Source organism: Erinaceus europaeus, chromosome 5 (genome assembly GCF_950295315.1).
Source record: "Erinaceus europaeus chromosome 5, mEriEur2.1, whole genome shotgun sequence".
Classification (NCBI taxonomy): domain Eukaryota; kingdom Metazoa; phylum Chordata; class Mammalia; order Eulipotyphla; family Erinaceidae; genus Erinaceus; species Erinaceus europaeus.
In genome coordinates this window covers 32,934,957-32,961,706 of record NC_080166.1, presented here as the reverse complement: position 1 = coordinate 32,961,706, position 26,750 = coordinate 32,934,957, and the positions used below count along the sequence as shown (strand labels likewise).

Genomic DNA, 26,750 nt, shown 5'->3' with positions numbered 1-26,750 from the left:
TTACTTTGTGGGATTTCAACTTTCACAAAATGTTTCTCATAAGTATATAAGGATCACATTTAAGTTGTCAAAGGGGAGAAAAAGGCCTGCTGATATTTTAAACTGATTTACTTACTCTTTAGACTTTCCTTTAAAAATATACATGCATACATATATATATATATAAAACTCTTAACAGCACTGAAATATGCTTAATGTATAGCATGCATTTTGTAGTTAGCTGGCAAATTATAATAGATTCATTTTTCACAAGATCTAGCAAATGGTAGGTTAAAAATAACGATCTGTTTGTATGTGTGTACGCATAACTTTTTACATGGTATGTTAATATATGATTTGTACTCTTTTCCTAATTTTTTTTTTTCTTTTTGGTTTAGCCTTCACTTGCCTACCATACTGGTGTTGTATTGTTTGATAAGTCATTGAGCAGATGGCTATTTTTGAAGACATGATATATGTAGTACATTTCTTGTCAGGGGATTGTGTCAGATTATGCTTTCTTTCAGTTGACTAACTTTTTCATATTTCAGTTCTCCCTACTTTCACTCTTTCTTTTCTTCTTGCACTTCTTTCATGAAACTTCCTTCCATCTCTTCTCTCTTCTTTTTTTTATCCTTTCTTTCCTCCCACCGTACCTCCCTCTTTTCCTCTTTCTCCCATTTAAAATTTTCCATTTTGAAACTTTTTTTTTTTTTTAAATCTTCCTTATTTTTCTTGGATAGAGACAGAAAATTTGAGGGGGGGGGGGGAAGAGGGAGAGAAACACCTCCATCTCTACTTTACCACTTGTGAAGCTTTCCCCCTGCAGGTGAGGACCAGCGGCTTGAACTTGGGTCCTTGTGCACTGTAGTGTGTGATTAACCAGGACCACCACCACCTGGCCTTCCATTTAAAAATTTCAGCTGTGATTTATGAGTCTAAGTTGTATGCAGCGTATGTTTTGTTGTTTCAGTGCTAACATTTTCCTTAACTCATAGTAGGGAATCAAAATATTCGTGCTGCCTTTATTTGATGTCATACTAGTATCTTAAATATGGATTCTGTTACCAACAAGAGTAAATTTGCTTTTCAAGCATTCTTGAGTATTATTTCTCATTTTCAAAAATCACCCGTTGATTGAAGTGAAACACAACCTCTGAAAAGCTAAGATACCATGTCCTGATCAATGACTTCACAAAACACAGATGTCTACATACTATGCTGACTCATCCTCATTGCTGGATAGTGTTGTACAGTTTGACTGAATTAAGATGTACTTAACTGGGAGTCCGGCGGTGGCACAGCTGGTTAAGCGCCCGTGGTGCAAAGTGGAAGGACTGGTGTAAGGATCTCGGTTCGATCCCCTGCAGGAGAGTCAATTCACAAGTGGTGAAGCAGGCCTGCAGGTGTCTGTCTTTCTCTCCCTTTCTCTGTCTTCCCCTCCTCTCTCCATTTCTCTCTGTCCTGTCCAACAACGATGACATCAATAACCACAACAATGTTAAACAAGGGCGACAAAAGGGAAAATAAATAAATTAATTAAAAAAGCTTAAAAAAAAAGATGTACTTAACTAGTCTGTGGTCTATGGTCATTTGGATACTTTCAGTTTTGGATTCTGTGAAGTAGCGTACATGGTTCCACTAAACATCTGCACACACCTTTTCTTTTTCTTTAGTTTTTTTTTGTTTCTCCTCCCCATTGTTTTGGTGGGGCTTTTTGCCTGTATGATTCTACTCCTGGTAGACTCTCTCTTTTTTATTTTTTTTTACTTGTTTTTTAGATAGAGGGTGAGACAGAGAAGGAGAGAGAGGAGAATCCATGACACTATTCTGCTCTTGCAAAGCTTCCTCTTTTGCATAGTGCTTCCGTGTGGCGGGCAGGGACTTAAACCTGGTGTCTAGTGCTTGGTCACGTGTGGGTTAAGTAAACCAGCTCTGCACCCCACCACAACCACCCTTCCCCCAAATACCCTTTTTCTAATGTACCTACCAACACAATTTGTATGAGATTGTCCTACAGGTAGAGACAGAGGGCTTGAACTGGGGTCCTTTTGCACTGTAGTGTGTGCACTTAGCCAGGTGTGCCACCACCCAGCCCCTGAGAGTAAGTAAGTTTTTCTACATTTCATGGTCCTCTAATTCTCATTTATCTTTCCTTTATGTCAGTTTATTATAATGCCTAGTAAAGAGTTTATCTGTTCTTGTTTTTCTTAAATTCCCTAGATTACCTATAATCAAGACAGCTGTCTCATTTGCTTTATAGAAACTCAGCTAAAGCAATGGTTATTCTCTCAGCTTGGTTGGGCAGAGAGCAGCTTGGAGAACAGCCACTTTTTTAAGAATGTTCTTTTCTATCTCTGTCTCCACTTTTGGTAGCCAAACAATCAATGTGAATTCTCCTAGAGTCAGTTTAAGTGATCGTCTAACTGAAGCTGCAATTGGGGCTGGGAGAGGGCAAATTCAAGAATGGAGGCCTATACTTATAGGTAAATCTGTTCAAAGGTGTACATCATTTATTTATTCACTTACTGTATAGAGACTAAGAAAAATTGAGAGAGAAGGGAGAGCTAGAGAGGGAAAGACACCTGGAGCACAACTTTACTTCTTAAGAAGCTTCCCTCTGCAGGAGCGTACCAGGGGCTTGAACCTAGATCCTGGTGCATGGTGACATGTGTGCACAACCGAGTGTGCCACCACCGGGCCCCTATCATCACTTAGAAAAAGCTTAGAAAACTGAATTGTTTATGCAAATTGTATATTGATTACCCAGTATATTGAATTTTTGAAATTTCTTCATTTCTTCTTCCTCTCATCCTCCTCTTCGTCTTCTTCTCCCCCCCCTTTTTTCTTTTTTCTTTTTCTTTTTCTCTTTTGTCAATAAAGATAGAAGTTGACAAGGAGGGGGAGATAGATATATATATATAGAGAGAGAGATACTTACAGCACAGTCTCACCTCTTGTGAATCTTCCTCCCTGCATGTGGGGACCAGGTGCTTGAACCTGGGGCCTCACATTCTGGTAATATATGTTCTCAACTGGTGCACCACTCATTGTTTGGCCCCTCGGTTACCCCATTTCTAGAACAGTTGTCCTCAGATATGACTGACAGGGAAAATATTCCAACATTCCCAGGGAGGCTATTTAGATTGAAAAAAATAAGCATATGGTATAAGTTACATCTCATATAATATATAGCTTTCAATTTGGAAAGCTGATGAAATGACTGTTAGCAGAAATCAGAAAAATCAGACTACACATAGGAGAAATACTACTGCAATTACACATTTATTCTCAGTGTGGAGAAAGAGAATGTTATTTTTATTTTTCTTGAAACTAAGTATTATACTGCTGAGAGATATTCATTTAACCAGTCATATACTTAACACAAATTCCCTAATGAGTTGCCCCCCCCATATCTATATAAATAATCAGGCAATATAAACTGAGAGAATTGGGTCTCTAAGAAACAGTTTATAAAGTCTGTCAGTTCATTAATGACTGTCCAGATTCATTCCCTGAAACACAAACTCCAGTTCTTCCCGAATAATGAGCCGTTGTCACAGTTCCAGTCCCTGTGCTGGCAGCGTTCCTGCTAACCTTAGCTCACCCGCTCTAATTTCTCATTTATATCATGTCTTATTTATCTCCGCCAACGAGATAAAAATTACTTCCCAGCCTTCGGTGACATAGTCCCATAAATCTCCAATAAACATGTAGCAGAATAGACACCAAAAAAGCCAATTCATTAACATTAGTAAATTCACAGCAGTCTGCAAGCAAGCGAGTGGCCATGTTATTTATCTGGTTCAGAAAGTCTCCCAACAAATATTTGTGGAGTGTCTTTTTTAGTTGGGTGAGAGGGAAGTAGCCACCATGAACTCTGGTGGGGTACACTGGGCTGTCTATCTGTTTCTATGAGGCTGAAATCTAGGTACTAAACCTGGGCAGTGCCTGCATTTCCCTTCCTGATAGTCTTCTCACCTTAGGTTATCTGTCCCAGATTTCAACTTTTTCTCAGTGCTAACTATCTGTCTTTTTCACTCTTTGTTGCCATTTAAAATATTTAGCAGATTTCAAGGTGAATGTGTAATTTCTCCCTCACTGCTCCCAACCTTGCACTTGATGTCTGTATGTTAAAAAATAAAAAATAAAATCTATTTTCTGTGCTGTTATAAAGTACAACCCTTCCTCATCAGCAACTTTGCACCCAAACTTGGTGCTAGTTGACTTTTTTTCTTTTTCTTTCAATGTGAGGCATCTATTCATGCATAATTTCACTGCCTCCAGGACAACTTATCCTTTTTCCTTTCTTAGAATTCTAGACATAAAGGGAGAGTGTCAGAGGGAGAGACACTGTGGCACTGTTCCACTGTTCCACCATCTGTGGTATTTTCCTTGGGTGCCATGATGTTCCATGTGGTGTAGGGGCTCAAACCTGGGGCTTTGCTCAAGTCAGGCACACTGCTTTCTAGGTGAACAACCTCCTAGTTGACAGATTTTTAAGCCTGTGACTGCCTCCCTTTTTTATTTTGCTGATATTCCTTTCCTAAACTGGACATTGTTTTAACCGTTCATTTACAACTGAATTGAAGTCTATAAGAGACCTTAGGCTTGAAGGCTTAATTCTTTTTTTTTTTTTTTTAATAATATCTCTATTGGGGGATTAATGTTTTATATTTGACAGTAAATACAATAGTTTGTACATGCATAACATTTCTCAGTTTTCCACATAACAATACAACCCCCACTAGGTCCTCTGTCATCCCTTTTTGGACCTGTACTCTCCCCCCGACCCACCCCAGAGTCTTACTTTGGTGCAATACACCAACTCCAGCTCAGGTTCTACTTGTGTTTTCTCATCTGATCTTGTTTTTCAACTTCTGCCTGAGAGTGAGGTCATCCCATTTGAAGGCTTAATTCTTTACTTCCTCTGTAGATCTTTTGGTTATTCACTTTAAATTTTACTGACTTGGGCCTGGGTGGTGGCTCATCTGGTAGAGCTCACATATTACCATGGAAGAGGACATAGGATCAAGCCTCTGTCCCCACCTGCAGGGAGAAACTTCATAAACAGTGGAGCAGTGCTACAGGTGTCTGTGTCTCTTTCTCCTCTATTTCTGTCTATCAGAAAGAAAAGGGATGATGGGGAGAGAAACAGGGAAGGTAACGGTCATTTGCAACAGTGGAGTCTTCATGCAGACATTCAACACAGCAATAGCCCTGGTAGAAATAAATAAATAAATAAATTAATTAATTAATTTACCACCTCATCTGAAATGCCTTTAGATCAGCCAGCAGTAATGCATATGGGGAGATTCTGATGCTCTTTTATATTACCTACATCTGCATTTTTTCCCCTTTCCATGATGTGTTTCTTCCCCCTCCCCGACCAATGTCTGATTCAAATAGACTCTAGTCCTTATAGGAAAACATCTTTGCTCTTGAGACATTTTGTGTGGCAGGTTTGGCATTTTAGATATCTTACTCCATTCATGGTGTCATCAGTGGCAAGACTGCCTCTCACAGCCCATTTTCTTTATTCACTTATCAATGTGGGGAACTTGGATCGCTTCCAAGTCTTGGCTTTTATAAATATTTCTGTGATAAACATGATTCCTATTGTATTCTTTTGGACCCACTGCCTGCTTGAGTATTCCTGCTGAATATAGAGATTACTTGTCAAATATAATGCAAATATAATTACTTCTTCCTTTCCTAGAAAGCCCAACCTTTAAGCCAGGGCTTCTCAAGGCTCTCTGGGTGGCCTTGAGTCCTGCTCTTCTGTATGCTTGCACTTGTGGAAGTGAGCACTTTCTGCCTTAAGAGTTGCTATGTCTACCTGCTTGCCTCAGACTCCCTCGAATCAGAGATTACCATGAGGTTAGACTGTCACATGGGCACAATGGGCTCCTAAGCAAAAGAGAATGGCATGGTTGGAGACATATGCCTCATGCAGGTGTACTACAAGTATCTCTTGAGATAGACTTTGAGAAATAATCACCTGATCATGGAAGATTGTTAAACAAAAGGTGACACTTGGGTTTACAGCAGATGTTTTTAATGAGGAGTAAAAAAATTTCACTGTCATGACCAAAAAGAATCTGAGTCAGGAGCTAGAACATGTAGGCTGTATTTTGGTTACTTGGACTTTAGGGTTTGTTTGTTTGTTTGTTTTTATTTTTTTTAGACCAGAGCACTACTCAGCTCTGGCTTATGGTGGTGCTGGGGATTGAACTTGGGGTCTTGGAGCCTCAGGCATGAAAGTCCCTTTGCATAACCATAATGCTGTTTCCCCAGCCCTTGTTTTGCTTTTTATTTTTGTTTTTTAGAGGCTTAGTGTCTTCGATTAAGAGAAATGTGGGTTCAGACTTGTCCGCTGATTCCACCAGACACTGCTGCTTAATTATCCTACATTATTATTGAGAGTCCTGAGCTTGTGCTCACAAGGTTTTTTTTTTTTTTTTTCCTATCACAAGTGACTGACACATAATAAAAATCATGCTCCCAATCAAAATCATGCTCCCGTCTGAGAACAAAAGCCAGAACTCTGGTGCTCTGTGAACCTTTGTAAACTCAGATTTTCCTGCTGCCTCTTCCACCCTCTGCTTATTTTGCTCCACCACACTGGCCTCTGTAGTTTCTGGAACACATCACTGTGTTACGCTGAGGACATGTTCTGCTGTTTCTTCTCCCTGGGACACTTTCCTTCCAGAGGAGCATGGTGGCCTCTTGTACTTCTTTTATCAGTGAGACCTTCAGTCAAGAGCCAGTTAAAACATAGCTGCAGCCTCTTGCCTAACTCGATTCTTCTACATAGCACTCATCTTCATCTTATCTTTTTATAGTTTTCTTGTTGCTTTGTTTTTACTGTCTGTCTTCCTCTTCTGGAATATCAGGGGCTTCAACTGTTTATACTGCAGCTCTGTTCCAAGCCCTGGAACAGTTCCTGGTACCTAGATACTCGGTAGTACTTGTTAAATGAATGGGGAAGTATTTAGAGTAATGAATGTTACCAACATACATAGTAGCTCTGTACAGTAATGGTGTCTAATTCTAAAGTAGCAGTTGAGATTAAAAACACATATTAAAAAGAAATTTTCACCAACTTCTTATCCCAGAGCAAGTCATGGAAATCTTGTGTCCTCTCCTGTTTTCTAATAACTCTCACTTCTTGGCTGCCCTTATATCCTCCACTATAAATAGGAACTCATCCCTGCTCCCCCTCTCCCATCATCTTGGTCCCCTTATTTATTTTTTAAAATTTTTTATTTATAAAAAGGAAACATTGGCAAAACTACAGGATAAGAGGGGTACAACTCCACACAATTCCCACCACCAGACCTCCACATCCCATCCCCTCCCCTGATAGCCTTCCCATTCCCTAACCCTCTGGGAGTATGGACCCAAGATCATTGTGGGATGCAGAAGGTTGAAGGTCTGGCTTCTGTAATTGCTTCCCCGCTGAACATGGCCGTTGACAGGTCGATCCATAATCTCAGCCTGTCTCCCTCCCTAGTGAGGAAGGGCTCTGGGGAAGCAGAGCTCCAAGGCACATTGGTAAGGCAGTTCGTCCAGGGAAGTCTGGTCTCATCCTGCTAGCATCTGGAACCTGGTGGCTGAAAAGAGGGTCAACATACAAAGCCAAACAAATTGTTGACCAATCATGGACCTAAAGGCTGGAATAGTGCAGATGAAGTGTTGAGGGGTCCTCCATTTTGTAGATAGCTAGTAGGCATATTTTAGTTCAATTCCAAAGGACCTGTGGCTATACTAGTTCTTTTTTTCCCCCTGAGCCTGAAATCTGATATGCAGGTGGATCCAAGTTATTGTCTGGGGTGATGATGTCATGGCTGTGAAAGGGGCAGAAATCTGGATCAGGAAAGAGAGTAGCTCCCCAATATGGGAAAGGGGTATAAATATTGTTGACTGTAAACCCCATCGATTTGATGTGATCTGGGGCCCATAATTAGCATAGGAGCCTGTGTGACCTCTGCATTCTGTGGTCATGAGTAGGAACATCCCAAGCTACTCCAATATCAGCCCATCTTCCTCAGGTGTAGCATAGAGTATGTTGTCCATCCTCCCTTCAGAGGATGGAACATTCTCTATCATTGTTGATCCAAGTTGAAGGCAAGGTTTGGTCCCCTTATTTATCCATGACACATTTGACCTTATACCTTGGTCCTAGTAAATCTCCTGACCTGGAGAGAGGAGTCATTGTCCGCTTTACCTTGAGGGCACTTGTTCTTCCATTAGATGAGACTAGACAAAGAAATGGAGTGCAAGGTTCCTGAATGTGTTGATCAGCACAGTAAGTCCAAATTGAAGGCAGAGGCTTATCAAGCCTAAATGAATGCCTGTATTAAATGAATGGCTCTACTGCAGCAAGCCCCAGATTAATTGGCTTTTTCCAAGTACGTTAATTACGTGTTTCTTGTTTTCACCCTGTATACTTGGTGAAGTATGCTTCTCTGTGCCTCCAAATACTCGGTATTTTGTCCATGTACTAACTGCATAATGATCTTCATGATATTACTTCAGACTCCTAAACTCGCTTCATCACGGCAGGTGCAGCACATTAGCACCAAAGAATTAGACCATAACACAACAATACCTTATTAAAAACACCCATAAATATCTCATAAAAGCTTAGAATTTCCTTAAGACAGCTACATCACTTGTAAAGAGCTTTCATCTGTCACCCTTGAACGAATAATAAAAAATTGAAGACATGGCATGGTTCTATATATTATAAACTGGGGTTCTTTATTTCAGGTGGCTTTAAATTTATTGCACTAGGCACTCTTTTATACACACACCTCACAAATGGAGCCTTTTAATCAATTCTAATGTTGTTGTTGCCATTTTAGCAAATGAGATGGTTTATGAGCACTGTTCATCAGTGAAAAGAATGGCTTTCAGATTATTTGGCACCTGGTGAAACAGTATAACTGAATTACCTTTTTATTAATGCTTTCCCTTCCATGACTTTGTTTTCCCCCTGTTTGCCTGATAGTTAGCTGTTAGCTGAGTTGCCTTATTTATTCCCCCGCCCCCTTTGTTCTCACCCAAGATGGAGGAAAGGAAGTTTTGTCCATGCACCAGATTCTCCTGTACTTGTTGCGGTGCAGCAAAGCCTTGGTTCCTGAGGAGGAGATTGCCAATATGCTGCAGTGGGAGGAACTTGAATGGCAGAAATATGCAGAAGAATGCAAAGGCATGATCGTCACCAACCCTGGAACGGTATGTTCTGACACTGGCGTTCAGAGACTGAATCTTCTGCTTTACCAAGTTAGAGTGTTTCACAGAAACTATAGCAGACCATTTTAAGAGTTTTTACATATTCATTGCTTCTAGTGTTGTGAGAATGTTTTTCCATCTAACTATTGAGTAGATAAGAAGAGTGTTAAAATGTAGTGAATGTACCTGGGCAGTAAATTTATTTTACCCACTGTGGAGGAGTTTAAGGTTCTTAGATACATTCAAATACGATTTTCTTCTAAGAAAGGATTACATTTCCATGACAGACAATTAGGAAGCTAGGAGAGTAGCCCAAAGAAGACAATACAGATTATCCATAATTTCAAATTCCAGAGAAAACACTATTTACTAAGTATCATTATTTTTACATTATTATTACTTTCCTCCAGTGTTATTGCTTGGGGCTTGGTGTCACCACTACAAATCCATTTTCTGGTGGCCATTTTTTTCCCCTCTTTTTCTTTTCATTCCATAGGACAGAGAGAAATTGAGAGAGGAGGGGAAATAGAGAGGGAGGGAGAAAGACACCTGCAGACCTGCTTCTCTGCTCGTGATGTGTCCTCCACTGCAGGTGGGGAGCAGGCCCTCAAACCCAGGTCTTTGCACATATCCTTGCACATAGTACTGTGTGCACTTACTAATCTTCTGTTGATTGTTCAGTGTTAGTTTAATTCCACTGTGGTCTGAGAAGATGCTTGGGGTGATTTCAATGCTCCTGAATTGGCTGATGCTGTCTTTGTGGCCTAACATATGGTCTATCCTTGAGAATGACCCATGTGGATTTGAGTAAAATGTGTATTCCAGTTTCTTGGGATGAATGACTCTGAAAATGTCTAATAGTTCTAGTTTATCAATCTCGTCATTTAGCTCCCTCATGTCTTTATTGATTTTCTGCCTGGATGGTGTGTCAAGTTGAGAGAGTGGGGTGTTGAAGTCCCCTACTATGACTGTGTTACTGTTAATATATTGCTGCAGCTCTTTCAGTAGATGTTTGATGTATTTAGGTGGCTTCTCATTGGGTACATAGATGTTAATAATTGTTAAGTCCTCTGGATTGATCCTCTGCACATTAAGTAATGTCCATCCCTATCTTTTTTTAATTTTATTTATTTTAAAGTCTATCTTGTCAGATATGAGAATAGCTGTTCCTGCCCTTTTTTGTGACCCATTGGCCTGTATGATAGTTTTCCATCCTTTCACATTGAGTCTGTGTCTTGTTGAGTTAGGTGGGTTTCCTGTAGACAGCTTATTGTGTTTTCTGACCCATCTTCCTACTCTGCTTTTTAATACGTGAATTCAAGCCATTAACATTTATTGATATCCAAGATTGGAGATAATTTAATGCCATTCTTGTAGATTTTTAGAGTCTTCTGATGCATGGCCTATTTATGGTGGTCTGACTGTTTATAGGAGACCTTTGAGAACTTCTTTCAGGCCAGGCTTGGTTGATTCAACTGTTGCTTGTCTGAGAAGGTTTTTATGCTTCCATCTAGTCTGAATGACAGTCTATCAGGATACAGTAGTCTTGGTTAAAAGCCCTTCTCACTGAGCACTGATATCTTGCCATTTTCTTCTTGCCTGTAGTGTTTGTGTGGAGAAGTCTGCTGCTAATCTTATGGGTTTTCCTCTGTAGGCAACTCTTATTTTTTGTCTTGCAGCCTTCAGGATCCTTTCTTTATCCTTATACCTTTCCATTCTAAATGTGATGTGTCTTGGTGTCTTTAAGTCTGGGTTAATTCTGTTTGGGACCCTCTGGGCTTCTTGAACCTTTATGTCTTTGATATTGTCTAGACTAGAGAACTTCTCAGCTATTATGTCCTGAAGAATGCTTTCTTCCCCTCCCTCTCTTTCTTCCTCTGGTAAGCCAATAATGTGTATATTGTTTCTTTTGAAGTCATCCCATAGGTCTCTGTTGTTGTTTTCAGTATCTCTTAATCTCTTTTTGAGATCTCTTACTTCTTTTTTAGTTGTCTCTAATTCATTGTTGATCTTGCTAATTCTGTCTTCAGCCTCATTTATTCTATTCTGTCTCCCCTCTACTGTTTTCTGTAGCTCAGTTATTTTGTTACTCTGTTCTGATACTGTTTTAGCTTGTTCAGCTAGTTGTTCTTAGGTCAGCTATTTCAGCTTTCAGCTCTCTAATAACCTTGAGATAATTAGTGTTTTCTTCCAGAGTCTGATTTGTTGTTTCTGCATTTCTGATGACATTTTTTTCAAACTCTTTACTCACTCCTTTGATCATTTCCTTAACTAGTGTTTGGATGTTGACCTCATTATTTTGTGCTTCATCCTTTGGGGAACTTTTTGCTGGAACCTAGCCCTGTTCATTTCTTCATTATTTCTTCTTGTTGGTTTAACCATTCTATATAGTATGTTATGAGGTCCCTCTCTCAGTACTTTTCAAATTACTGATCACTCTTGCCTGAATTGACTTGTAAGTAAGGTAACTAAAGGGTTCACATTTTTGGAAATTAACAATTGTTTCAATATTATTTCAATCCCTGAGTTGGAGCACAGAGGCTCTAAAAGACTTTTTTTTCCCTTCCCTGTAGGGTATGGGAGCCTGAGGGCTTTTAAACTATAAGTAGTCTTCTTAGCTTAACCACTTACTCCTGACCAAGAGATAAAGCAGGATGGGGGAGACATCATAGAATAGTGGTTATGCTAAGAGACTCTCACACTCAAGGATCCAAAGCTTCAGGCTCAATTCAGCTTCTCTGCCAAGCCTGGCAACACTGCTGGGCCCTGTGAGTTTCTAAACAAGTACCGCTTATAGTCTGTAGGTTCTGAGGCAATTATTCACCATGTCCTCATCAGGAGAAAAATGTGGAAAGGCTCCCACTATACAGCCCCACTGCTAGGCCACTGAGGTGTAGTTCTTCTGAGTTTCCTGGTCAGTTCTCTGTTCCTAGAGGTTAGCACAGGGCCTCCCTCTTGCTGCCCCCCAGCCTCTGAGGGCATTAGTTGTGGAAACTCACAGTTGCATTTGGTGATTTTTATTAAGTGAGTCCGATCTTCCCTTCAGCTGTCTTTTTGTTGGTAAAACAGACTGGAGGTAGCAGCTCAAGTGGTAAACTGCTGGACTGTTACTAGCCACTTAATCTGTCCCATGGCTCCTCTCTATCCAGAAGCCACATGTATTTGTGCTCACTAGTGATTTGGTGGGTTCCTGAAGTCATTCTAACCCTGCCTTGTTGGGGTCCCAGATGATCTCCTTTGTCTGTAGTCCTTTTAGATTACATACTTCATACTGATCTGAAACAAAATTGATACCATATCATTAAATATTGATATTCAGACTTTTTCCTTCTTATTTTTCTTCAGAAATGAAAACCACAATAAAATTATTTTTCCTGGTTTTTAAATTTCTTCAGGAGTATAAGTATAAAAGATAAGACCCCTGGGTTTTAATTCATTCCCTATTATTGGATTTCTAGGTTGCTTCTAGATTTTTGCTGTAATAAAATTGTGTTAAATTTGTACATGTGTAAAGAAATACATATGGATACATATATTTGGATGTATTTATATATGGATTTAATTCTATAGGAAGACATCCTGTAAGTAAAATTACTCCTTGGCTGTTTTTGTTTTTGTTTTTTGTTTTCTTCATGTAGAGAAAGAGGCAGAGGGGAGAGAAAAGATAGTACCAGAGCCTCTCCTAGTTCTATAGCATCTCCCATGTGGTGCTAGTTAGAATTTGAACTGTACACATGGCAGCATGCAAGCCCTAGCTGGTGAGTGGCTCTCAGCTGCTGGAATTTGCATTTGAAAGACTTTTGATACAGGCTACAAATCGCCTTCTAGAAAGACTTTAAAATTTGTACTCTGACTAGGAGTAAATAACATATTGGTTATGCTAATTTAACCCAAAAAAAAGCCTTCTTAAAATTATAAGGAAAATGCATAATTACTTAGTACTGCTGATATTTATTTTGGTTTCTAGTAGGTTCACCTTATAATGCCCATTAATATTCTTTATCTAGTTTTATTTTGTGGTGTTTTTTTTTTTTTTTTTTTTTTTGCTTCTTTTTGGAGCGGCAATACAAGAATTAAAAGATAACTAGTTTTCTCTTAAATGCTGTTTAATATGCAATATTAGATGATCCATTTTTTTCCTGTAAAATATGTTATTGTTTCATAAAGTTCTTTTATATTGGCTCTTGTCAGGAAAAAGTTTTCCAGAAATGGATAACTAAAATATTTTCATGTAAGGAAACAAATCTATTTACACAAAGCTGTTGTTTTTAAAAGACTGCCAACTTGTTTAATAGCCTTGATTCATAAAAATAAAATCTCTGGACCAGCTTTGTATAGCATGATAGTAACATCTGCACAAACAGAATGTTGCTATTTGCAAATAAGACATTCCAACTGATACTGATTATTTTGAACAAATCTAGAAAGTGGCAGCATTTAATAAAATGTGTTTAAACATAAAGCTTATTTAAAACAAAAAAAACCTCTTATTTTTTACTGTGATGTTGTTAAGCTACACCAATAATTGTTAAAGTGACTTTAAAAGAAATGTAAAAGTCAGCACTGTGAGAGTATGACTGTGAACTTAATATTTCTTGTTTAAACAGCTGTGTGAAACGCATGTCTTCTGTTCGTTTATGATAGCTGAGTCAGAGGATGGGTAGGATTAAGGTGGTGGGAGATAAACTTTGTCATCTTGAAGGGCTTATTATGGGCACATTCACATGGAAGAGGCTTCCTTTCATGGCATAGTTATATTTTCCTACAACTCTGCAATCAGTTGGAGGCCTTTGAAAGATATAAGAATGCCCTGATCCACTCTACCCTCTATACTCCAGGAAATGGGGCCAAATGCTCTTGACTCACCATTGTTTATTTCTGAAACAATAGCATTTACTCCAGTACCTTGATCATCTTCCAGCTCATATGTTGAAGGACTAGTTTCTGAGCCAGGTGCTTCTGAAGTCTATGATGCTTGTCCAGGTGCAAACTCTGTATGCAAAGAGTGTGTTCAATTGTAGAATCATTGAGCTGGTCAGGAAAGCCAGTAAGTAGTTTTAGGTAGCATTACTGGGTTAATGCTCCAAACCCTATACAATGAAATTCCCAGGAAATCAAGAAATTGCATACACGATTATGCTGCACATATTTAGGATAATACATGGCCATCTCCCCTCTTTCTTTCCCTCCCTTCCTCCTTCCCTCCCTTTCTCCTTCCCTCCCTTCCTCTCTCACTGTCTTTCTTTTTTTCCTACTATGGGCTGAATTTGAGAGAGAGACCGAGACTATAGTACTGAAGCTTCCTTCACTGCAATGGAGACTGGCCTTGAACCTGGGTTGCATGCATGTCAAAGCAGCTCACTGTCCAAGTGATCTGTCAGCCCATGTGGCCATTTATGAAGATAATGAACAAGCCAGGTTAGTCAGGGTGAAATATTTCTATTAGGACATAGTCAGAAATAAAAAAAGGGCATCAGACTTAAGGATACATTGAAGTTCATTCTATGTTCATATTTATCTAAAAATACACTTGAAGGAGGAAACCATCCTTTCATGTGTCCTTTTGAGAGAAGGGCAGAATGGATATGACATGAGATTTCTTTCTCAGCACACTGCTTTCTTTGAAAGATGGCCCAGTTGTAAGAATGTCAGGGGATTTATTAAATGTTTCAAGCCATTCTTGTCAAACTAAGTACGTGATTGAAGTGGAACTTAAAAGAGATCATCTTCTTCAGGCCCCTTACCTCTGCCATAAGGAGCCTGTGGTTACATCTACTCTACTTGGCCATCTATTAATGGACATTTTGGTTGCTTCTATATTTTAGTCATTTATTTACTTATTTATTCATTCATTCATTCATTTCCACCAAGGTTGAACCCAGGTAGTTTAGCCATTTTAAGCAAGACAATGTTGATATTAGTCACTGTGATGTAGGTATTCAGGGTTTCATTCTCAATTCAGTAAGATGGGATAGTTCTCAATTTTCTTAATTAATTTTTTTTGACAGATGATTTTTAAGGAAAGAAACCTTGTACTCCATCAATGTACTGCTTTATCATAGGAGCAGTAGCAAGAGGTGGAGAGGGGCTGATGGCTCACTTGGGAGGTGGCAACCTGGGTGACTCGAGGGCCAGCTCCAGGGAAATGCTGTTGTTGTGATCTCTCTCTGTCTCTCTCTCTCCCTCTCTCTCTCTTTCTCCCCTTCTCTCTTGAAAAGCCAATGAAGATACAGCAGTGAAGCTCTGGTAATGATGAGGGATAAAAGGACATAGAAATACTCAAGTAAACTTTACGAAGGGTAGAATTGTACTTTTAGTGGTAATGTAGTGATGCATGACTGAAACTTAAATAATGGTACCTGATGTTAATTCAGTTAAAAAATTAAAAGTCATACTCCAAACTCAGTCAGATTCTGCTTTGAGTTTCCCTTTCTGTTCTTCTTTCTCAGCTTCTGTTTATGAGTGTGATCATCCCATACTTGTCTTTGTCTTTCTGATGCCAGCTGGACTTCCCTGGGCAGACGACACCACCAGTGTGTGTCCTGGAGCTCCACCTCCCCAGAGCCCCATCCCACTAGGGAAAGAGCAACAAGCTGAGAGTATGGGTCGACCTGCCAACGCCCATGTTCAGTGGGGAAGCAGTTGCATAAGCCAGGCCTTCCACCTTCTGCACCCCATAATGACCCTGGGTCCATACTCCCACAGGGATAAAGAATAGGAAAGCTATCAAGGGAGGGGATGGGATATGGAGTTCTGGTGGTAGAAATTATGTGGAACTGTACCCTTCTTATCCTGTTGTCTTGGTGTTTCCATTTTATAAATAAAAATTAAAAAATTAAGTCATAAATTAGAATAACGATAGCTAATGATTTTCTAATAAGTGTGAAGTTATTATATGTTCATTTTTAAATAGTTACAAAGTTGGAAATTATAGAAAGCATAACTGCCATATATGATGTCAGAGTAAGTATGCTTTATATTTATTTATTTCACCACAAGGGCATTATCAGTCCACTTCTGGAAGCTCCCCCCGCCCCCTTTTATAGAAATTGAGAGGGAAAGGGGACTAGAGAGGGAGAAACAAAGATTGATATCTGTTGCATTGCTTTGCCACTATGAAATTTCCCTCTGCAGATGGGCACTGGGGACTTGATCCTGGGTCCTTGTGCTTTACTGGGTACGCCATCTCCCAGCCCAAGTATAGTTTTTATACGCTTATATCAGCGTATAAAAACTTATAATATGCTTATAATACGGTGAATTTTACAAGTGCTTTATTTAACTACATATGAACTTTATATATTTTAAATATTAATAAGATTAATAGTTAGTACAACAAACTGTTAGATGGTGTGCGTGGAAATAACATGCGTTATTTGGCCTCTGTACCACCAAACCTTCTAATTTAAAAGGGGTGGAATTAATGAAATACACAGGGTCTATTAAAAACTAGCGAGGAAAGCACAGAGAGAGGTGTCTTGTCCATTTTGAGAAGAAGGTAGCTATTCATTGGAAATAAGAAATTAAAGCAGAAAAAGGCAGCACATCACTTCCCTGTGATGTAGAATATTTCCCTTGTGTCTTTGGAGAGGTTAAGGAAAAGTTATATCTGACTAGGTGTCCTTTTAAAAGTTTAATTTTTAAAGGTTTCTCTGTGGACTGCAAAAAAGGACAAAATCATTGTTCATTATGCCAAATGGCATGGGCTCATTTACAGGGATGACATTATAGTTTTTATATAGTATAGTTGCTATGATGAAAGGTTTTTAACTGACATTTTCCCTTTGGGGCTAAGGCTTTCCTAGAAAAAAAATCCTATTAATTTCTTCCCTACTTAGGTTTAAGTCAATACTTAAAGACTCCTTATGGGAATAAATGGCTTTGATTTGTTTTTTTCTCACTAGAAACCAAGCTCTGTCCGCATTGATCAACTGGATCGTGAGCAGTTCAACCCTGATGTGATTACTTTTCCAATTATTGTCCACTTTGGGATACGCCCTGCACAGTTGAGTTATGCAGGAGATCCACAGTAAGATATTTCTCAATGTTGTCTTAGCCAATTTCACCTTCTACTAACAACTGAATTAGCAGAGGAATACCCTTTAGTGGATGTTTCCCTTATAAAAAATTAAGACCCAAAATGAGCCATGTTTCTGAGTTCTGTTTACCAAATGAAAAGATTTTTTTGGTAGCTCCTGAAGAATTATTTTCTCTGCATATCTCACTAGAGGAAATCATTACTCAATACATTTCTTGGATGAAGTTAGTTGACATGCTTTTAATTCTTAAGGAACTTTTCCTATACATTCATGATGATACTTTTTTTTTTTTTTTTTCAGTGCTCTCTAATGGAAAGTAGCGTCAAATTGGTTCCTTGCACTGATGAATTCATATGGAATTCTGTTTGGGGGATATCTTAATCATAGCTGAAGAGTCCATGGAAGCAGAAGCCAGTGACTTCTCACTCTTGGGATTAGCATTACTTTTCACTTTTTTTTTTTTTTTTTTTAGGAGAGGAGGATGTATGGGATTGGAAATAGTACCACTTATTCTCCAGAAGTGTTTGGATCCCCTACGTTGTAAAACAAAACATCTCTTGGTTTAATTTTTTTTCTTTAAAAAAAAAAAAGATTCATAGTGGGAAAAAAGGGCATGTGAGAGTTTCAATTCATAAATACAGTTCTGACTGATATATTAGAAGAGGCTAAAGGGCTTTGTTCTTTTTTTCCATCTTTGGAGAGAAGTATGAGGCAGTGAACAAGGCACTGTATAAGTACTTCTTTCTTGCCTCCATTCTCTAAGCAACTGTTAGTAAAAAAAGGAGAGACCCAGCTAAAAGCAAGAAAGAAACAGTTGCACTATATACTTTAAAAAGTCCCTTCTTGGCAGAAATATGCCAGTATGTGATTAGACTCTCGTGGACTCTCAGATGGCAAGAATGTTTGTTGCTAAAGGACTGTGTATTCTCTGTGTATGCTCCAAGAAGTTTAACAGTGTTTTGTAGATGACCCAGATTGTCATATATTTGATTGCAAATATGCTTATTCTTAGAATATTCACACTGATACATACCATTTGCCTTTTTCCCTCTCTGGTGGAAAAAGGATACAACTATATAGCTTGAATATTGGCAGAAATGGTGTCCTCTTTCCTAGTACTCTCCAACTATTAATTTCCATACAGGATATCCAGAGACTGACTGTATCCTTATTAAGTAAAGATTCCCCCTCTCCCAACAAACACCAGGAAGTATGTATTTTAAAAAATGTGTCACTTTCAAAAAGGCAACATTGAGAAGCCATATATCTTACTGGCTATAATGTGTCAACTTTGGGATTCTTTCCAAAGAGATTTATCTGTCAAAGAACACCTAATTTTCAACCCAAGTAAGCAAAGATGAACTTAACTATTAGGTTCTGGATAACTCTTGGTTATCTTGCCTCAGAACCCCAAAATGATATCCTTCCTTAGAATGAAGGTTTGCTGCTATTAAGAATATTCAGAAGAATACAAATCATGATTGTATAGGCCTGTTAAGATAGCTGGCTTTGTTGCATTTCCCATTTATCTTCTCTTTGTCTAAGATGTGGGATTGTGCTTTCCCTAAGGTACCAGAAATTGTGGAAGAGTTATGTGAAACTTCGGCACCTGCTAGCAAATAGTCCCAAAGTCAAACAAACAGACAAGCAGAAGTTGGCACAGAGAGAGGTTGGTATTATGATGCAGTTTAGATTCATTTCATGATTATAGTGTATAACAGTATACTTTATATTAAGATAGAAAAATACCTTTAGCAAATGCTACTTTTCTTTGCTCAAAGTATATGCCGATAATTGATTTTTTTTTTTTTTAGCATCTTAAGGAAGTATTTTTTCACTAAAGAGCATTCAAGAAATTTCTATCACTGAGATGTCATATATATATATATAAATTAAATGTTAAAGCTTGCTAAATCAGCCTTTTCTCATTAATTATATTGCACATAGTATGACTTGATTTTATTCAGGTAAGAAGTGTACGTATTTATTTATTATTTTATACTGCGATTATTGCTTTAACTTGGTGTTTGCATGATTCCATTGTTCCTGGTAGCTTTTTTCTTTTTTGTTAGAGGGTGAAAGAGAGGAAGAGACAGGAGAGGCACCTGCAGCACTGCCTCACCACTTAGGAAACTTCCTCCCTGCAGGTAGAGACCTGGTACTTGAACCTGGGTCCTTGCACATGGTGACATGTGTACTCAAATGGATACGCCACTGCCTGTACCCTTAAGTTCTTAAGGTTATCTGCCACGTGTCTGTTGGTCTGGTGAATCAGCTTATTTTTTAAGGTCATACATCCCAAATTCTTTTTTTTTTTTTTTTCTAATGTATACTATTAATCCTGTGTATTCTAGAATCACTTCAATCCTTATTTTAAGAAGAACTGAATTCAGTAGCAATATCGATTTTTGTCTCAGTGGGCTTTCATTCTGGCCTTTGAAGTTGGAGCAAGACTTTGAAGTTGGGAAAAGTATTTGACTTTTAACTTTGTCCACTTACTTTGACTCAGACTGGTCAGTTTCTTTCTAAAGGAGGAAACAAAGCCCAGAGAGACTGACTGAAATGTCCCTTGGTTGGTTTAGCCAGGACAAAAGGCAACTGTGTAGACTTCTGATCTACTCTATTTAACCTTCCTCCCCTGGCACTTAGCCAGCATAGCAGGAGCGTAATCAGTGGTATTGGAAGTGGTGATGGTGATTGCTCTTGCCATTCTGAATTCTTGTGAGATTTGTATTGAGACTGTGTGGGCTAAAAGTATAAAAAAAAATTTATAGCTAATTAGTTGAGGGGCAGTAGTTGATTTATTTACTTTGTTTTAATGAGAGAGATGCAGAAAGAGAGAGAGACCAGAGCACTGCTCAGCTCTGGTTTATGGTGGTACTGGGAATTAAATCTAGGACCTCAAAGCCTCCGGCATGAAAATTTTTTTGCATAATTTTTATTCTATATTCCCAACTCTAAGTCTGTTCTTATGTCTTGTAAGAATTTGGCATCATTGTTTTTTTTAAATAAAATGTACCTTTGTTGCAACAATTTTTATAAGGGAGTTACAAATAACATTTTTAGAATTATGTGGATTCTAGCATAATTTACTAATTATCTTTCTTGGGTGTATATGGCTAGCCTACGACTTGATAGAAGTATAATTATATATTCTGTTTTCACATTCTAAATGCCATACTTTGTTTATTTTATCTATGAAAAAACATTTTATTTGCTTGATTGTTTGAACTTGCCAGAATTATATTTGGCTTTGATGCTTGCTTAAGTACTTATTAGGAGAGAGACTGGCCTGTACCCAGTTCTTCAAACATTATGACCATCATTTGCAAATAAAATACTGTAATTTTGTATGAAGAAGTTTGAGTACCTAAATGTAAGGAACATATTAAGTGAATTCAGTTTATTTTCTAATACTTGGTGTTTGACTTAATATTGCTTTACCCCTGTCAGGCTACACCTGTCAGGCTCATCATAATGAATTATTTTTCTAGGAAGCACTCCAAAAAATTCGTCAGAAGAATACCATGAGGCGAGAAGTAACAGTGGAGCTAAGTAGCCAAGGATTCTGGAAAACTGGCATCCGGTCTGATGTCTGTCAGGTACTGGTGCTTTGGAGAACATAAAGTTCTATCTTTGAAAAGCAGCTGGCACTAAACTTTTCCTAATTCTGAGAAGAATCACAAAACATATTACCTTGTAGCTAAATAGAACATCAGCCACAAATTGTTTTTCAACTGTAGGGTCTTGTTTTAGTTGACAGTTTTGGTGCTATCTTATTTACCTGTTCATGTACGTACACAGGTTTGAGGGGGGCATATACTTAGCAATACTGAGTTCTATTTTTGTTTGTTTATGTTTGGATAGAGACAGAGAAAGATTGAGAGAGGAGAGGGAGAGAGACAGAGACACCTGCAGCCCTGCTTCACCACTTGTGAAGTGATCCCCTTGCAGGTGGGAACTAGGGTCTTGAACCTAGGTCCTTGTACACTGTAATGTGAGTATACCACCACCTGGCCATGAAATGCTGAGTTGTGTTTCTGCACTTTGAATGAAGGTGAACCTATTCTCCAAGTGCACTTTTTTTTTTTTTTACCTCCAGGGTTATTGCCCCCTGGTGGACATTTTTTCCACTTTTTCTTTTCTTTTTTTTTTTTATGGGAAAGAGAAATTGAGATGGGAGAAGATAGAGTGGGAGAGAGAAAGACACCTGCAGACCTGTTTCACTACTTGTTTCACTCCCCCTTCCAGCATAGGAGGAGCCAGGGGCTCAAACCTGGATTCTTTCGTGAGTCCTTAACTCTTTGTCCTATGTGTGCTTGACCCAGTACACCACTGCCCAGCCCCCTGTACCTATCTAATTATGTTACACGTGTTCTCCAGTGACTAAGGAGATGGCTCAGTGGAAAGATGCAGGACTTGCATGTGTGAGGTTCTCCAAGTTCAATCCCCAACACTGCATGCACCAGAATGGTGCTCTGGTTTTCTCTCAGTCATAAGATAATGTAAGATAAGACAAGATAAATAAAAAGGCATACTTTAGTCACAGTACAAGCAGAGTCCTGGAAGCTAATGCACAAAGAACTAAAGTTGTCCATGATGAACTGAATCAGTATGAATTTGATATTTGAGCCAAATGTTAGCTTATTTTTCTTTGGGAGAACTCAATCAAAGAACTTTTCAAGGAACTAATAAATATCTTTGTTTCCTTGTGGGTCAAGATTACAAACCCCAGCAAATTCTTTGACTCTTGACTCTTTTGTTATGATTAGCATTGTTCATGCCACGTGGGAATTACAGTAATGGAAATGAGGACACATACTGAGGTCAGGTAGTGGAATTCGCTGGATTGCAGTCTTTTGGAAGAATTGTGTCAGACTTTCACTTATTTTCCTTGCTGGAAGCATATATTGTAATAACTTCAGACACTCTTAGGTGTGTTTAGCTAATCACAATAAGAGTTTTGTTTAAAATCAATATTGGTATTTCATTATTATATTGAACAGTGGGATTTAGTCCAATAATTAAAATTATTACTATGTATTCCATTTGCTATGATATAGCCAAAATTAAGTTTATTTATTTATTTTCTGTCAGGGTTATTGCTGGGACTTAGTGCCTGGACTTGCCATTCCCAGTGTCCTGTTTTTGTTTTTGTTTTTCTTCTTTCTGTTATAATAGAACAGGACAATATAAAGGGGGAGAAAGTGTAAGATAGAGGGAGTGAGGTAGAGAGACAGACACCCGTAATACTCCTCCACTTGTGAAGCTTCCCTACCTGGAGGTGGGGACTGGAGGTTTAAACCTAGGTCTTCACTTACGGTAATGTGCGCATTCTACCGGCTACACCACTGTCCAGCCCCCAAAGCTAAGAAGGATTTATTTTTGTATTAAGCTGAACTACTGTTGCTGTGGCATTGGCAAGTAGCTTAAGAAAAATCATGTGCAGAGTTAACCAACTGCACCCACCTTAGCTGTTATGCCAGTGGCCATTTTTGTTTTCTTTTCTATCTTACATACTTGCTATCATTGATTCTTAGCACCACTTGAAGCTGGATCACCCTATGCAAAAGCAGCATAGGGTCATCCTAAAGCAGACAGCATAAGGGTAGTGAGCAGAGTGCTCAACTACCTGCTCAAAGTCTGGTGGTTTCAATAACAAGTCTAGGCTGGTTGTTTAAAAAAAAAAAATCATAAAACTGAGCATTAAGAAATAGAAGGGACCTTATAGTTCTTCAAATTCAGTGACTTTTAAGTTTCTGTTGTTGGAGGCCTGACAGTGGTGCACCCAGTTAAGCACTCATAGTCCAAAGTGCAAGGATCCAGTTTCAAGCTCCCGTTCCCCACCTGCAAGAGGGGACACTCAACAAGAAGTGAAGCAGGTCTGCAGTTGTCTGTCTCTCTCCCTCTCTATCTCTCCAACTCCTCTCAATTTTCTCTGTCCTGTCCAATAAAATGGGAAAATGGCCACCATGAGCCATGGGTTTGTAGTACCAGTACCAAGCTCCCGCAATAACCCTGGAGCAAAAAAAAAAAAGAAAAAAAAAAAAAAAGCTTCTGTTGTTGGTTAACTTTAAAATAGAATCCTATAGAGCCCTAATTTTTTACAGATTTAAAAATAACTGATTGATTGATGTTGTAAAGAAGGTATCCCATTCGATTTGATTTCTTGTTCTTCTTTCTCTTAAATGCCCCTAAGGCACTTTTGTTCCACTGAATATATATATGTATATATATATATATTTTTTTTTAAAGCACTGTCCCTTTCTCCCCCTCCTTTTTGGGTGTTGAGAATGAACCTTAGCATCTCATATATGTAAAGCACTGAGCTATAATATCCCCCACTCTCTTTTCCCTTTTTTTGGTAGAACAAATGGGGTTTACTTGGTGAATGGTCTGTCCACTATCATTTTGTGTTCTTCAGCTGTGCCATAGTTGTCTTATACTAGTTCTGCATCTAAGTTAGTAATAGCTCAAGGATAGACACACACACACACACACACACACACACACACACACACACACACACTTAAAATAACAAGTCTGTTTTGAGGTTGGTTGGCAAAAGTTTTCAGGTTGAAGAAAATGCATCTTGATTAAAACTGCTAAAATGGGTGAATACTTCATCTAATAATAGTTCCTTCCACTGTAAGACTCCTACTCTTCCAAAGAAAACTGCCATCTGTTTAGAAGCTACACTTTCATTCTCTTGTCCTCCTAATGGAAGTCTTTTAAAGATTGCAGTGAAATTTTCCTCAGATCTAAGTGACTTGATATAGAATGTAAATTACTGCCTTGGGTTTCATATAATAAATGCAGGAATTATTTTGTGTGTGTGTTTTTTTTTTTTTTTTTTTTAATGTCTGACATAGAAATGAATGAGGCAGCCTGAAGAGTTGATAGAAAAGGAAGAGAAAGAATTCTGATCGTGGCAACATGTGGGTAGTGGGTGAGGGACTATTAAAAACAGTGACAAAATCACGAAGCCCATTTGTGTTAGTGAGAACCATTCCTTATACACTGCAATCCTATCATCCTAAAGGCATTCTGTAGCTCTCACTATTAAATGAACAGGTGAAGTATCTGCTTCTCTGTCTTGGCATTTTCATTATTACTTCACCAACATGAGTATTCTTGGAGTTGTGATTTCAGCGCTTCACTGAGCTTAATACATCAACATATAAAAATGCCACCTTGAGAAAATTTGGAGGTGTTACTCCTCGACTCATTCATTACATAAGAACACCTTGGCTCAAATTGTGAGTGCAGAAGCTTAATGTATGTGAAAATGACTTAAGGGAGAGTCACAAGAGTAAACTAACTTACTTTTGACTCCCAGTGAGTATTTTTGCATTGAATATTATGCTGTTTCTTATACTCTTCCTTATTTGAGAACAGTAGTAAGGTGACATATCTTTTGATAAGAGTGAATTAACCCCAACTATGGAAGCACTAGACTTCAAAGTATAGGTGAAGTCCATCACTCCTGTCAGTGCCAGCTACTTCAACACATGAGCTGTGTTTTTTACTTTTAGATTTTATTTATAGTTATTTCATAATTTGGGTAGAGACAGAGAAATCAAGAGGGAAAGAGGAGAGAGAGAGAGAAAGACATCTGTAGCACTGTTTTATTGCTTATGAAGCTTCTGAGAATGGAGGCTTGCACCTCGTCCTTATACAGTCATGTGCTGCCAGCCACCTGTGCTACCTCCCAACCCCATCCTAGGCTGTCTTACTGCATATGAAAGTTCACAAAGGTCTCCTTTCTATTAACACACCTTTAAAAAACCTTTTATTGAAGGAAGTACTTAGTTACTTAGAAGTATTCTTTGTGTGTGTGTGATTTTTTTATAGGTATATATCTTGCTGGGTATGGGCACTTAGACTACTATATTTAAGATTAAACATTGTTTTCTAATTATGTAAAATATCTTTGTGATTCCATAGTCAGATTTACAAAGGCTAGTGTGTTTATTCTTCCATCCTACTTTTGCCCTTCACTCTACTCTAAAAGTAATATCTATTTTTTCTTTTGGATAGAGCCAGAGAGAAGTTGAGGGAAAAGAGGGAGATAGAAAACAAGAGAGAAGGGCCAAGTGGTGGTTTCCTTGGTTAAGTGCTCACATTACAGTGAGCAACGTTCCAGGTTCAAGCCCCTGGTCCCCACCTGCAGGAGGATAGCTTCACAAGTAGTGAAGCAGAACTTTAGGTGTCTCTCTTCTCTTTCCTTCTTTATGTTTCCCTCCCCTCTCAATTTCTTCCTGTCTCTATTCAGTAATAAATAAATATAAATAAATGTTAAAAAAGAAGGGGAGAGAGAGAGATACCTGCAACACTACTTCACCGCTTATGAAGCTTCCCTCCTGCAGGTGGGGAGGGGGAGGGGCGGGCTGAACTTGGTTCCTTGCACTCAACCAAGTACATCACCACTCAGTCCCTAAGTAACTATCTTTTAAAAATGGCTTAATTTTATTTCCATTTGACTTGGCTGTCTGGGCTACATGGTTTAGATAGTCATATGTTACACCTTCCTGGTCAACAGACCTATTTGGGTAGGGAGAATGACTTTCTTTAGAGCAAGCTTAGAAGTGGTGAAGGTTTGCATAGCTGTTTCATATAAAGAGAGGTTAAAGAAATAAGACTTAGGGTATTTGAGAGACAATATGAGGACTGTGCCTTTTATTGTGTTTTGCTTGTTAGTGCAAAGGGAGTAAGCCTCTTATGAGACAGATCAGAGCTTACTGTGGATAATAACTTATCTAATCACAAGAGTACTTGAAAAAGCATATTGTGGTTATTTTATCATTTCTAAGGTGTCATTTCTAAGGCTAGCTTCTTTAGAGAGAAAGAGAGAGAAAGAGAGAGAGAAAGACACCACAGCACTGAAGCTTTTTCCACTACAGTAGGGGCTGAGCAAGGACTGATTTTCTTTAAAGGTAATTTGTCTCTCACTGGAGGTATAACAAATAATCAACTTACCAGTTTGAGTTAATACTTTAGCAAAATAGCATACTGTAACCCATTCACAGTAAGTGAAAAAAATACCAATACAAATCATGATGGCATTGCTTTTGCAAACCCTTAAGGACAAAATAATAATAGTTTTCATCTTTTTCTCTTCCACACATGAGCGTGTGAAGGCGCTTAGTATGTATGAATGAATTGAACTGGAAAGAAAGATTTTTTATTGATTAAAGATCCTGCTTGAGAGAAGTAATCTTTACGGGTTAATAATATAGGAAACTGATTTCTCTCTTTTCAAGCAATTCCATTCCCATTTACTTTTAAACAATGGCAGCTTAAAATACTTTACAGACTAAAGTGATAGAAAGCACATGTCAGTCATTTTTGTGAGCTGTACCCATCCTCCATGTTCTGATGAATAAGAATGACTTCTTCATTCTCTTTAAGTTCTAAGGAAGCATGATTTTAAAAAAAAGATGCTTTTCATGAAATTATCTCCATATAAGGAATCTGTAACCAAATGAAAAA

At 38.4% G+C, this 26,750-nt stretch overlaps 1 protein-coding gene across 2 annotated transcripts in view; it reads left to right on the top strand.

Annotated features, from left to right (window-relative positions):
• The window catches only part of DROSHA (drosha ribonuclease III), a 138,067-nt gene that overhangs the window by 49,483 nt on the left and 61,834 nt on the right, over positions 1–26,750 (top strand). For both annotated transcript variants that reach the window (XM_060191190.1, XM_060191191.1), the window contains exons 16-19: positions 9,053–9,222; positions 17,124–17,248; positions 18,828–18,927; positions 20,753–20,860. In XM_060191190.1, coding sequence (XP_060047173.1) covers positions 9,053–9,222; positions 17,124–17,248; positions 18,828–18,927; positions 20,753–20,860 — 503 coding nt within the window. The remainder of the gene's footprint in view (positions 1–9,052; positions 9,223–17,123; positions 17,249–18,827; positions 18,928–20,752; positions 20,861–26,750) is intronic.